This window comes from Eptatretus burgeri, chromosome 13 (assembly GCF_056783735.1).
Source record: "Eptatretus burgeri isolate ZD-2024b chromosome 13, Ebu_testis_v1, whole genome shotgun sequence".
Lineage (NCBI taxonomy): Eukaryota > Metazoa > Chordata > Myxini > Myxiniformes > Myxinidae > Eptatretus > Eptatretus burgeri.
The window spans coordinates 77,386,797-77,399,513 of NC_140973.1; the positions used below are offsets into that span (position 1 = coordinate 77,386,797).

Genomic DNA, 12,717 nt, shown 5'->3' on the forward strand with positions numbered 1-12,717 from the left:
AGAAAGTATTCTTGTAATTTGCATTGACCAAAGTTTGATGTACTGTCCAAACTGTCTTTTATCTAAGACAGTCATAATAAAATAATATTAACATCTTATATTTTGACTGTGGCAATGTTTTTACAGTTGTAAATTAAATGAAATCTCCATTGAAACACATACATGTAATCCTTCAGTCACTATCTGAGTCGCTGGCTCCAGAGTCACAAACTTCATCATTACTTTCAGCCTCATCATCGTGCAACAATGTCTGTTCTTGTTCAACCAAGTCATGTAAACTTCTTGGGAGTGCATCATGGGTATACCTCACTGACACACATCTACAGTCTTTCATTGTCCATCCATGGTTGGTGGGATTTGGGGGTGCATCCGGCTTGTCATAGTTTAGTTGAATGTAAACTTGGTAGTAAACTCGCGTCACATGCAGATTGTGAGAATCTGGATCTGGTGGGATGCGGGACGTGGACTTGTTTTTCATCTGACCCCACTTCCGTGCTCTGGCTTCACCTAACGTTTTACTGATTGTGTCATTATAGATGTGTCTAATAGTGAATGTGGCCATTTGCTGAAGCACCTCTTGTGTCACTGGAAGTGTTTTGCCAACATCTTTCAAAAGATTGCGTGCCTCCTGAGTTCCTGTTCCTTTTTCATAAACTGTGTTTTTCCCATGTCCATAGAAGCCAGATGTTGTATCAGATCCACTATGGATGTGTAATGGGATTAATATTTCAGCTACATCATCAGAGCAAAGGTCTCTGCAGCTGATGATTTTGTCTTTCCGTTTGATAGCAAGGGTGCCCTCCAGTTGATGTGCAACACATGCAGAAAGAATCACTACATCTGTGTCCTCGGCATCAATCACGACTGTCTCCATTTTTCCTGCTTGCTGAACAGCACCTGGAAGTTCTTTGTGGCAGGAAACCTATCTGATGTTTTCATGTACACATTTCTGGACCCATCTCTATATGCTGTCGTGGATTTACGATGCTCATGCTCACTGTCTTTGATGGAATTTTCCACACCATAGGCATCATTTACAAAAACAATCAGGCTTGCATGCCAAAAATGGAGACAGTCGTGATTGATGCCGAGGACACAGATGTAGTGATTCTTTCTGCATATGTTGCACATCAACTGGAGGGCACCCTTGCTATCAAACGGAAAGACAAAATCATCAGCTGCAGAGACCTTTGCTCTGATGATGTAGCTGAAATATTAATCCCATTACACATCCATAGTGGATCTGATACAACATCTGGCTTCTATGGACATGGGAAAAACACAGTTTATGAAAAAGGAACAGGAACTCAGGAGGCACGCAATCTTTTGAAAGATGTTGGCAAAACACTTCCAGTGACACAAGAGGTGCTTCAGCAAATGGCCACATTCACTATTAGACACATCTATAATGACACAATCAGTAAAACGTTAGGTGAAGCCAGAGCAAGGAAGTGGGGTCAGATGAAAAACAAGTCCACGTCCCGCATCCCACCAGATCCAGATTCTCACAATCTGCATGTGACGCGAGTTTACTACCAAATTTACATTCAACTAAAGGATGACAAGCCGGATGCACCCACAAATCCCACCAACCATGGATGGACAATGAAAGACGGTAGATGTGCGTCAGTGAGGTATACCCATGATGCACTCCCAAGAAGTTTACATGACTTGGTTGAACAAGAACAGACATTGTTGCACGATGATGAGGCTGAAAGTAATGATGAAGTTTGTGACTGGAGCCAGCGACTCAGATAGTGACTGAAGGATTACATGTATGTGTTTCAATGGAGATTTCATTTCATTTAATTTACAACTGTAAAAACATTGCCACAGTCAAAATATAAGATGTTAATATTATTTTATTATGACTGTCTTAGATAAAAGACAGTTTGGACAGTACATCAAACTTTGGTCAATGCAAATTACAAGAATACTTACCGGGAAAGCGTCAATTGCCGGGAATTCAGATAATTCATGTTTTATTTCATTTTTCCATTGAAACACTGTTGCTCTACAGACAAAATGAAGGAATGTTGATATTCTTTCATCATATTACTGTTCTTGATAAAGTACAGGAGGGACATACAAAAGAATGGTATAACCTACCTGAACAGTGTAAAAGTTGAGAAATTGATATTATGTACACATCATGTTCTGAAAATAAAGACAATGATTGCATCCTTCTCTTCTTGTCTCAATTTGTTGTGCACTCCCACATATAAACAAACATTTACTTGCATGAAAAGATTCACTGCCAATAATATTATGAGAAGAAAATTGATTTTTTTTTTACTATTTTCCAGATGTGACTCGACGACAATCTTGGATTTGGCCCCCGAAAAGTTATATTTCATATTTTGTGACTTAACCCTTAAATATAACAATTTGGAATGGTAATATATGACATCCTTGACCTTCAAAACGTATATTTTGACCCAAAAATCAAAAAAAAAAAAATCGGACATGTAGAACCAAAGATATGCAATTTTTGGTATACTGGAAGTAGCATGGCGGACGTTTTGAATTTTCGCATCTGGCCGAGTTAGCCCACATTTTCACGAGGTTCACCCCAGCTCATTTTAATCAGCACCCTCAAAATGACTAAAATCAACCTTCAAACCTTGGTCCCGGAAAAACGGTCACGGGACCCTATTGTGGGAACTCTACTAATATATATATATATACATATATATATATATATATATATATATATATATATATATATATATATATATATATATATACATACATACATACATATATATATATATATATATATATATATATATATATATATATATACATACATACATACATATATATACATACATATATATATATATATATATATATATATATATATATATATATATATATATATACATATATATATATATACATATATACACACACACACACACACACACACACACACACACACACACACACACACACACACACACACACACACACACACACACACACACACACACACACACACAGTGCCTCGAGAAAGTCAACACCATTTTGAAACCATTTCACCTTTTGTTGCCTACAATTAAATTGAATGAAATCAGACTTTTCCACCTGTTTTTGCACATGATACAGAAGTGAGCAACCACCAGAAGTGATTCTGTTTAGTTAGGTTACCCCTACCCTCGTATCAGGGACAGGGATGTGCGCTGTGTTTGTTGTTAGAACCTTCCCCATTGTTCTCTTCCTCATTCCAAAAAACTTCATTCTCCCACGCCATATTCAAAACTCCATCCTCATTCAAACTCGCTGTATCGCCCTGCAGTAACCAGAGTGTGCGCTGAGGGCACCAAATATAATAGGCTAATGCTGTCTATCTGTCCGTTTCCCACTGAAAACACAGAGGTGCTCCTCAGAGACAATAAATTACATAAAAGTTGCTTCAAATTAATCCAAGCCGATGGGAAAATGATAATACTGCCTCAATTTAGATCCTTCAACCAGAGCAAGAATAAAAGGCTTCCTTTTATTTCTCTACCACAGGCTTCCAGCTGGTATTCAATAAAAATGCAGAAACTTGCAAATTGGCAGAAGTGGTCTGTGTTGCATTTTCATTTAACGCTTTTCACTTTAATTATAGACAACAATTTTCTGTGTGCGTTCCGTGTGTTCGCTCTCATATGAGCCTCGACAATGTATACAACAAAAGATCCAAAACAAACAATTGTTCTCAACTTGGTATTTAGCCCCTCCCCACACCTCCAAAATAAGCCGACACGCATTGGTCTGACGTGCCAAGTTTCCTGACCTTGCCAGGTGTAGGTGATTGCAGAGTTTCTCCACCTCCTCCATCATGTGCACATTTTCTGCACCATCACTGCAAAAGTAGCCCCAGTTCTGTTGTATGGGGGTGAGAGGATTATTCCAAAACGTTGATATCCTCACACCTCTCCACACTGACCAGGCAGAATCTCATACCTTGCAGGCTGTGCGAAGCCGCTGCCTCTCCTTTTTCAAGGCCTTGCGTTGCTGTTCCCTCTCGCGTCGTGCGGCCTGGTTCTGCTCCTTCGCCGCTGCTTCCGCACTCTCCCTCGCCAGCCGCTCTGCTTCAACTTGTTCTTGTCGGCGCTACAAACACCCACGTACGATCTACTCCTTTGCTAAAAAGCTCAATATTGAGTCAGTGTGATGATAACGCACAAAGTTGAAATCAAATGGATAACATTTACTATTTTCACAGCAACCAGTAATAAGGCTATTAAATTATTTAGAAACTAGAAGGGTACTCTTCGACGTCACGACCTCGACAGATATGCCTCCGCCCACATTATGACATCATTATACAGACTTGTACCAAGTTTGATTGAAATCCCTGAACCGATTCAAGATATGAAATAATAATTCTGGTATTCTGGTGGAGAGGTGTGGAGGGGTTGTAATCTGGTTGAGAAAAGTTTGGGAAACATGTGGGTGAAGTTTCCCTTCGATCTGTCAAGCCGTTCTGGAGAAGAGAATTTTTAAAGGTTTATTTTTGAAAAAAAAATCAGAGCTGCCAAACCATGTGACCTATGACAAACTTTTTGTTCCTCATGGATAGGCGATCATACCTGTAAAGTTTCGCTTCGATCTGTTCAGCCGTTTGACATTTTTGAAAACTATATTTAAAAAAAAAAAGGCTGCCGAACCATGTGACCGATGATGTCATCGATTTGTTTCCCCCAAACAATTTTGCCATTAGACCCACAAAAATGTTCACACTGATCAGATAAAGTGTTTGACGTATGCAATTATGACATCATAATGAAACGGAAGACCAAGAAGGAACCCAAAGAGGTAAAGAGCAAAGATGGAGTCATCAGGAGGAACCTGGAGAGAATTCGGGTTTCAGCCGCTACTCCTTTACCGTCAAACCCATCCAGGCACAGCCAAGCAAGCCTTTCAGAAATTTTTTTGCAATAATTCACTTCTCCTTAGAAAGACAGATAAAGAAAGAGAGGAATAGAGACGAAAAGACAAAAGAGAAGAAAAACCAAGAATGAGAATGAATAAAGAGAATTGACAAGAGAGAGAGGGAGAGAGGGAGAGAGGGAGAGAGGGAGAGAGGGAGAGAGGGAGAGAGGGAGAGAGGGAGAGAGGGAGAGAGGGAGAGAGGGAGAGAGGGAGAGAGGGAGAGAGGGAGAGAGGGAGAGAGGCAGAGAGGGAGAGAGGCAGAGAGGGAGAGAGGCAGAGAGGGAGAGAGGGAGAGAGGGAGGCAGGGAGGGAGGGAGAGAGGGAGAGAGGGAGAGAGGGAGAGAGGGAGAGAGGGAGAGAGGGAGGGAGAGAGAGAGAGAGAGAGAGAGAGAGAGAGAGAGAGAGAGAGAGAGAGAGAGAGAGAGAGAGAGAGAGAGAGAAAATGTGATAGGAACAAAAGCATCACACTTATTTCAAACGGAGAGTACTTCACACGAGCCGAGTTTCATTTTTTTTCCATTCAGCGGTTTCGGAAATACAGAGGTCTAAAGTTTTTCCAACATGGCTGCCTATGACGTCATAATTATCATATAAACATTCTACACGAGTCGGCGCACCTTTTGGTGAAAATTGTGGCAATCGGATAAGCGGTTGCAGAGAAAAGAGAAAATTAGCATTGACGTACGTACGCATGCACAACCCGAAAACATAATGCCTCCGGCGACTGAGTCAGCTGAGGCATAAAAATAGAAATAGCCAATAAAATAAAATTCCCAGAACGTAGATGACAACCAATCTACACCGACACCAGATCTTCTTCTCACATATGGCAGCTTGGTTGCCGGGTACCCATCATTTTTTGTTGGGGCGCGACTATGCCGCCGATACTCTGTGCCCCTCTACCAGTAGACTGGTACTCATTTTGTCGACCTCAGAAGGATGACAGACTGAATCAACCCCAACTAGTGTTAATTCAGCAGGAAAAAAACATGGCTCAAACTCAGGATCCCAAGATTCCAAACCAGCCACCCTAACCACAAAGCCAACACCAGACTTTATACCAGATAACAACCCCTTTACACTGGATGATAATCTCTCTACACCTGTAGCTCAAGCTCCTCCAATGAGCAAAATCCACATTCCATCATCGAGACGATGAGCAACGCAGATTTCTCCATTAACCTTTGCTATTACAGGAAGTTGAACAATCAAACATCACCAAAGCACATTTCATTATTTATCCGTCTAAAAATAACTCATCTGTGAAGAATATTTTTGAAGCTTAAAACAACAAGCATGAGCAAAAGTCACAGCTGAAAGAGATTTTGGATAAGGATAAAGACTCTAACCTGATGTTTCAGCAAAATAGGTGCCTTCATCAGAGCGCTACACAAATGGCACGCAAAGGGATTTCAATAACACACCAGGTTGGTGAGGCCAGAGCATTCTTTGGGGTGGTAAGACCTACGGAGATAACGAAGTGGGGTTTGTTGCCTGATCAAATGCAGACACCAAGCTGCACTCAGGGTGGAATATAAACACTCCTTCGGACAGGCCAATGAAGAGACACCAAGAAAAAAAAAAACTGGACAAAAATGATTGTACATGAAAACAAATTCACTCAGGTTTTTTTCCTTTTTGTTTGTTCAGCGCTCAGTTTGGTTTGTTTTTTTTTTTTTTTGTTTTGTTTGTACTACAACACAGAAATGGATCACGATGTATGTAACAGAATGAAAATAACATTATTAAAATGTACTTTTCGTAATAATTTACAAGCATTTCAACTACAAATGTTTTTCTTATCGAAAATGTTAACGAGCAACGTCCGAAAGAACTCATTGGCCGCTGTGGCTCGTATGGTCCATTTAAACACGTGCCGGAGGCATATTTTTTTATTTCCTTGGCAACCAGGGGGCTGCAATGACTGGGACAGTCAGCGGCATGTGCCCCCTGTGCCCCTTCCTTAATCCAGGGTGGAAGGTGAGGACTTGAAGAAGAAAGGGAGAGTCGGAGACAGAGTTGGAGTGGGCCACGGGGGGGGGGGGCAGAGTTGCGGAAAAGACGGTTTAAGCTTTGGGGGTGGTGAGGAATTGGGTTGGGAGGGGGCTTGCGTACTTTGGGTTGGGGGGGGGGGAGAGTTCAGAACCTGAATAAGAAAAGGGAGGAGAGGACAGAGTTGAGGTGGGGGGAGGGCATAGAGGGGACAGAGAGCTTGGGTGACGATGGGGTTTGAAGACTTCGGGGTTAGGACTTGGTCATAATTTACCTTATGTGGAATTTATGTGGGTCTCTGTTGTTATGCTATTAAAAGGACATTTCTCGCAAACTTCTGAAATATTCTGCACTCCATTGGGAAAGAATTCCCATACAACAGCCTGGAGGAACCTGGTGATCTGCTAGTTGTGTAATAAGGGAAAACGAGAGTTTATTAAACAAACGCTCACCCGTTCCTCCTCCTCGATCTTTTGGCGCTTGGCTGCAAGACGTGCCTGTTTTTCCGATTCCTTCCTTGCCTTCTCTTCTTCCTTGAAGCGACGGATCCGTGGGTCACAGGCGTACGCTGTGTCTGGATGCGTCAAAATTAAATGATTGCAAAGTTTAGCAAACCAAAAGCAAAACAACAAAATGCCACAATCTTAGAAAACAGTGACAACGTGCAAATTCAGGGTTGAGTTGTTGCACCGGGTGATTGCTGCCTGGCTCACCGACGAGCGAGCGAACACGCAGCATCTCCTCTTTCTTGCGTTGCGCTCGTGCTGCACGGTTTTGTTTCTCGATCCAGCGCCTCTCGTCACGGCTGTGCACAACATTGGCACACGCTTTACAACCAAAAACTTCCACAACTTCCTCTCCTTTCACTCAACACCTGCCATATAATAATGAATTCTGCATCGCTTTTGTACATCGAAAACATGTGGGGAGTTGGAACATGATCAGGTATGTGGAAAGCCTCACCATTCGGCTTTCTCCTTCTCCTCCTCATCCAGGTAAGAAAACTCACGCCAGGACTCAAATTTGTACCTGACAGGGCAGAAGTCCTCATAGTTACGTTACGTGATTTGAAACTCGAGGACATGGAAATTAGAGATTCAGAACAATCATCCTTGTTCCTTTTTATTTGGTCTTAAGTGAAAGATTGCATCTGCCCGAGCATATATTGCACATCACAAGGTGAGCAATTTTGAAGAAAGCCAGGATGTGGCCAACCGGGATGAAAAGGCGAGCGGGTTCAAGGATAATCTTCAAGAAAGAAACCCTCGTGCAGAAAAGGCTGTTCATTTACCAGGAGAATCCATTTTTCAAAGTCCACAATAAATCGCATGCAATCCCAGGACGTGCACTACCCTGACTAAAGGTGACCAATAAAACCGCTCTGGAACTGCGAACTCACCAGAAGGAATAGAACATGTCGACCTCCTCAAATGAAGCACTTGCCCCTCCAAGACCAGGCACATGTTGTTTTAAAGACCACCTGGTGACAGAGACAACAACGAAGGGGAGCCTTTTCAGGGAAGAAACTCCAACCTACTGGAGTTCCAAACAAACACAAGACATAAAGGTTGACAAACTTTGTTTGTGTAAAATGATAACATGCCATGCTCATGAAGGTTTCCCAAAGGAAATGTCAGCAAATGTATCACAAGTGTGTTCGTGTTCAGGAAGATAACCTGGTCGATACAACACACAGAGCTAAAAGTGGAAATCAATGTTGCCATCTGTGGTGCTGAAAGTACACATCTTTCCACCGACCAATTTGAGATAAATCGGAGAGATACGTCAAACGATTCATTATTAAATTTCAAAATAAACAAACAAATACAGGAACAATCATAGAAAACAGAATAATCTCATGAAGGGACTAAAATCCGATGAAAAAAAAAAAAAAAAAAAAAAAAAAAGATCTTGCCTTCCTCTATTTTATTTTTGTATACATCAAGGCTCATGGAAGAGCAAGTACACTAAACAGATCAGGATTTATCAGGGCAAAAGTAACACTGGAGAGAGTGGGGGAGGGGGGGACCAATAGTGGAGCTAAGAGACAAGCCAGAGGGAGACTTGGCCAAACACGAGGTGCAGGTCAGGAAAGGACACATGGGGTGGATAAGGTGGATACAGAAGCAAACTCTCAATCAGGAAAAACTGGAAATTTGGAAAAGGAGGAGGGCTTGTGGTGGGGGGGGGGGCAGAGGGGGAGGGATTAACAAGGTCATAAAAGACCATGGTTTTGGATTGGGGATGACCTGAGATGGTGGTGAACAGATGTCTTCAAGACCTGGGGGGGGGGGGGAAGAATAGAATTGAAGAGGGTGTGGACGTTGGTTCCTTACCTGGCATTCCTATCAAAGCATTCGGAGAATGTATTGAAGAACTCTTCACGCCCTTCCGCTTTACTGGGAATAGAGTTATCGAACATGGGGTCAACGCTGTCGAATGCGCGCCTTTTCGCTGGGTCTCCCAATATCTCAATGGCTGGGAAGAAATAACAGGGCATGACCACTTTTTAATTACCTCATTTATTGCTCACCTATCGGCTTTTTGAATAAATCCTATTCATTCATCACAAAACGTTTTGATCATTCATCACCTTATTCTCTTATATGCTTGACATGCGTTCATACTATTGCAATTATGTTTTTATTGAAAAAGAAAAACAAGCTTCCTGTGAATAACTGCTTAAACTCATGTTTTTTTGTTTAAATGTAAACCATGATGTTGCACATTGTTGGAAGGTTACGCAATTGCAACTCAAAAGCAAAACAATTACAGTTCACAACACGGGTGGAGGGAGCAGAGCACAGGCCACGGTGTGCCATGTTGGTTGGTATAGGCATGTTGGCAATGACAAGGAAACTTCATCCTTTATGCAAGCAAACTTTATACAAAACAAGAATCAGCACATTCACCTTTCGTGATGCATGAGAAATAATCATCTTCTCCAGCACCCGTTGGCTGTCCGGCTGCTTTCCGTTTGTCCGGGTGGTGTCTCAGGACCATTGCCTTATCTGAGCACAAATCAAAACACCAACATTAAACTAACAATAATAATAATAACAACAATAATAATAATAATAACTGTAGAGTTCATAATCCACATTATCCCATGCAGTGTTCAACTATACAATTCAATTTAAATAAAATAATTAATTTAAAGTTCGAATTAAAAAAAAAATCCAGACGTTTAGCTCCCTTGATGCAGTCTTGTACACCACCTAATTTAACATGTCCAAGTACTGCTAAACAGAAGGGTTGTGAAAGTGGCAAAAAGGAGATTTGTGTTCTACAGTGTTCAAGTATATTGTTGGACTCGGGGTTCGGGGATTATGAGGGGAAGCATTCGGATTCCTCCTGAACGCCTGGCCCTGCAGGCCAAACACCGATTGGTACCGCTAATCCTGGCAGGGTTCTCACCACTTCACGTGTTACCTCTCCATTGGAAAGGCAGGATCAAGGGGGGCTCATGCCCTCGATACGTCCTCATCTTACCTGATCAGGTGCAGCCGAGCAAAGCTGCCAATTACATACCGGCTAATGTGTCGAGTCAATCGGTGGGGTACAACTTCCCGGACTATGCCAGACCAATGAAGGAAAGGACAACTGAGACAGATTTGAAAGAACCAATAATTTATTTATTCATTCGCACGCACACTGGTGAAAAGCACAGTATTTACAGTTCTTTATTCACCAAGCAAGCAGTCAATTAAGCGAGTATTTACAGGTAAAATGCACAGAAGAGCAGACATAGCCCTAACACGTATTCCTCTACACAGACTTACTTAGACAAAAGACATATGGTGATCGTTCAATCTGGGAAGAAAAGACAAGAAGAACTGAGGGGAAAGAAAAGAAAGGAACTTGGGGTTGACGACGACCCTCACCTCACATAATCCAACGAACAGGGGTGTGCCGGTACAAATACACGGTTGGGGGGGGGGGGCAATGAAGTATGGGAAAGATTGGCAGCGGAGTGGTGATGCAGTGCGACGGTACGTGCAGTCGTGTTTCTGAGGCGTCCAGCACCAGTCGGCAATTGTCTCCGGCATCCCAGATATGCCAACCTTAACAGCTCCGTTGCCAAGACACCGTCAAAATAAAGGGAGGATGATCTGTTCCGCAGGTCCTTGCTTGTGTTATCTTAAAATAAACCAACGGAATTAACAATTCTAACCACCCCCTCCAGCAGGGGGTCAGTAAGCATACACAATGCCACTTGTGACGTGTACAAGAGAAAATTGCAAGTTGTCATAAACAAATGAGTTTTAAAACATTTATTTTATTTGCATTTATAGCACTCTCGTCCCTGTGCCTGCCACACTTCTCATCCCCACTCCTCCGCCAGTGAAAATGAGTCGAGAGTTCACTCGGGCAAAATAATCAATTACCCAATTTAAAATCTATTCCCTCAATCGGAGCCAGGAATCGAACCCTAAGTTGTACACATCCAATTACCCGCCTGTAACGGTTTCAAGTCTCCCGAGGCAATTTAGTTCTCATCTCAGATTTAGTAACGGTTCTTATCTCACTTCGTCCATAAAGAATCCATTTGTTGGTTCAGCAAATTGTATCAAAAGCTTCTCCTGTCATTCTTTACGAAACAGACAAGTCTGTTTTTCAGCATGTAGTTTGTTCAAGTTGTGAAGAAAATAAGCAAACATGTACTCACAAAATGCGTGCACGTGGCAGGCTTCTCCTTCTGGGATCCGACAGGCAGCATTAGCCTATTACATCTGTATGGAGTACTGTACTGTGAAATTCCAAAATCATCAATTTATAGAGCAAATAAATTATTTTTTTAAGTCAGGAGCGATCGAGGAACGGTCTATCGCCTTATGCACCGCCCAGGTAAACCGGGTTCGTTTTATATTTGTTTTTTTAATCCAACTGAAAAATTTACACTTTTCCCAGAGGTTTGGATTAATTTCAAGCAACTTTTACTTCTTTGGCATGATATCAATCTATCTATATATTACTAAAACTCTCATCTTGCATGTATGTATGTATGTATGTATATACGTACGTACAGTTAAGCCCAAAATTATTCATACCCTAGTACGAAAAATCTGAGAGTTTTGCATTGATCTCATACCTACAAGCTGGAGTGGTGGAACTTTCACTTCACCCAAGAACATTTAGTTGGCATGTACAAATCCACATATATTTTGGCTCAACATTATTAGCATAACAATAGAAATGTTAAGATTTCTGTTTTTAAGCCTGTGCAAAATTATTCATACCCCATACCAAGTCTCAGAAGTGAGGCCAATGTTTGTGATAATACACGTGCTTTTGATATTCCTAAGATTCTTTATAACGTTTTGCAATTATTCCAAGATGTGTGCATACAATCTGAATGCATTACAAATGTGGTCTATTGAATGTACAGTGAGGAATGTTATAGAACAACACTGCTTTTAGACTATAAATTAAGGGGAGCTGATGCAATCATTCTCAGGTCATTGTCAGCATGGCGAAGAAGAAAGAAGTCAGTGAGGACCTTCGGTTGTGCATTGTGAATGCTCACAAGGAGGGGGAAGGCTACAAAGCTATTTCGAAGCAGTTCCGAGTGCCCGTTGCCACCATACAAAGCATAATTAGGAAGTACAAGGAGTTCCACACTGTAAAAAAACATTGAAGGACGTGGTCGGAAGCCAAAGGTGTCGCCTCGTCTGGCAAGAAAAGTATGGCGAGAGGCCAATAACAATCCACGGATCATTATTAAGGCTCTCCTGAACAACCTTGGCGAGTCTGGGACCAAGATATCAATGCAGACACTCCAGCGTTGGGGTGGGGGGT

General features: G+C 41.9%; 1 protein-coding gene across 3 annotated transcripts in view; it reads right to left on the reverse strand.

Moving 5' to 3' along the window:
• DNAJC2 (DnaJ heat shock protein family (Hsp40) member C2) overlaps window positions 1-12,717 on the reverse strand; it is a 66,916-nt gene that overhangs the window by 27,492 nt on the left and 26,707 nt on the right. The window contains exons 4-11 of one of the 3 annotated variants that reach the window (XR_015050924.1): window positions 9,831-9,929; window positions 9,255-9,396; window positions 8,318-8,398; window positions 7,882-7,947; window positions 7,609-7,723; window positions 7,371-7,492; window positions 3,955-4,104; window positions 3,785-3,873 (exon numbers count right to left, since the gene is read on the reverse strand). Coding sequence is in view for 2 of the 3 variants with exons in the window: in XM_085853214.1 (XP_085709340.1) it covers window positions 3,785-3,873; window positions 3,955-4,104; window positions 7,371-7,492; window positions 7,632-7,723; window positions 7,882-7,947; window positions 8,318-8,398; window positions 9,255-9,396; window positions 9,831-9,929 (841 nt within the window). In the remaining variant the exon portion in view is untranslated. Of the gene's footprint in view, window positions 1-3,784; window positions 3,874-3,954; window positions 4,105-7,370; window positions 7,493-7,608; window positions 7,724-7,881; window positions 7,948-8,313; window positions 8,399-9,254; window positions 9,397-9,830; window positions 9,930-12,717 lie in introns of those variants that run through there. The other 2 variants (XM_085853214.1, XM_085853215.1) reach the window with 2 other exon arrangements.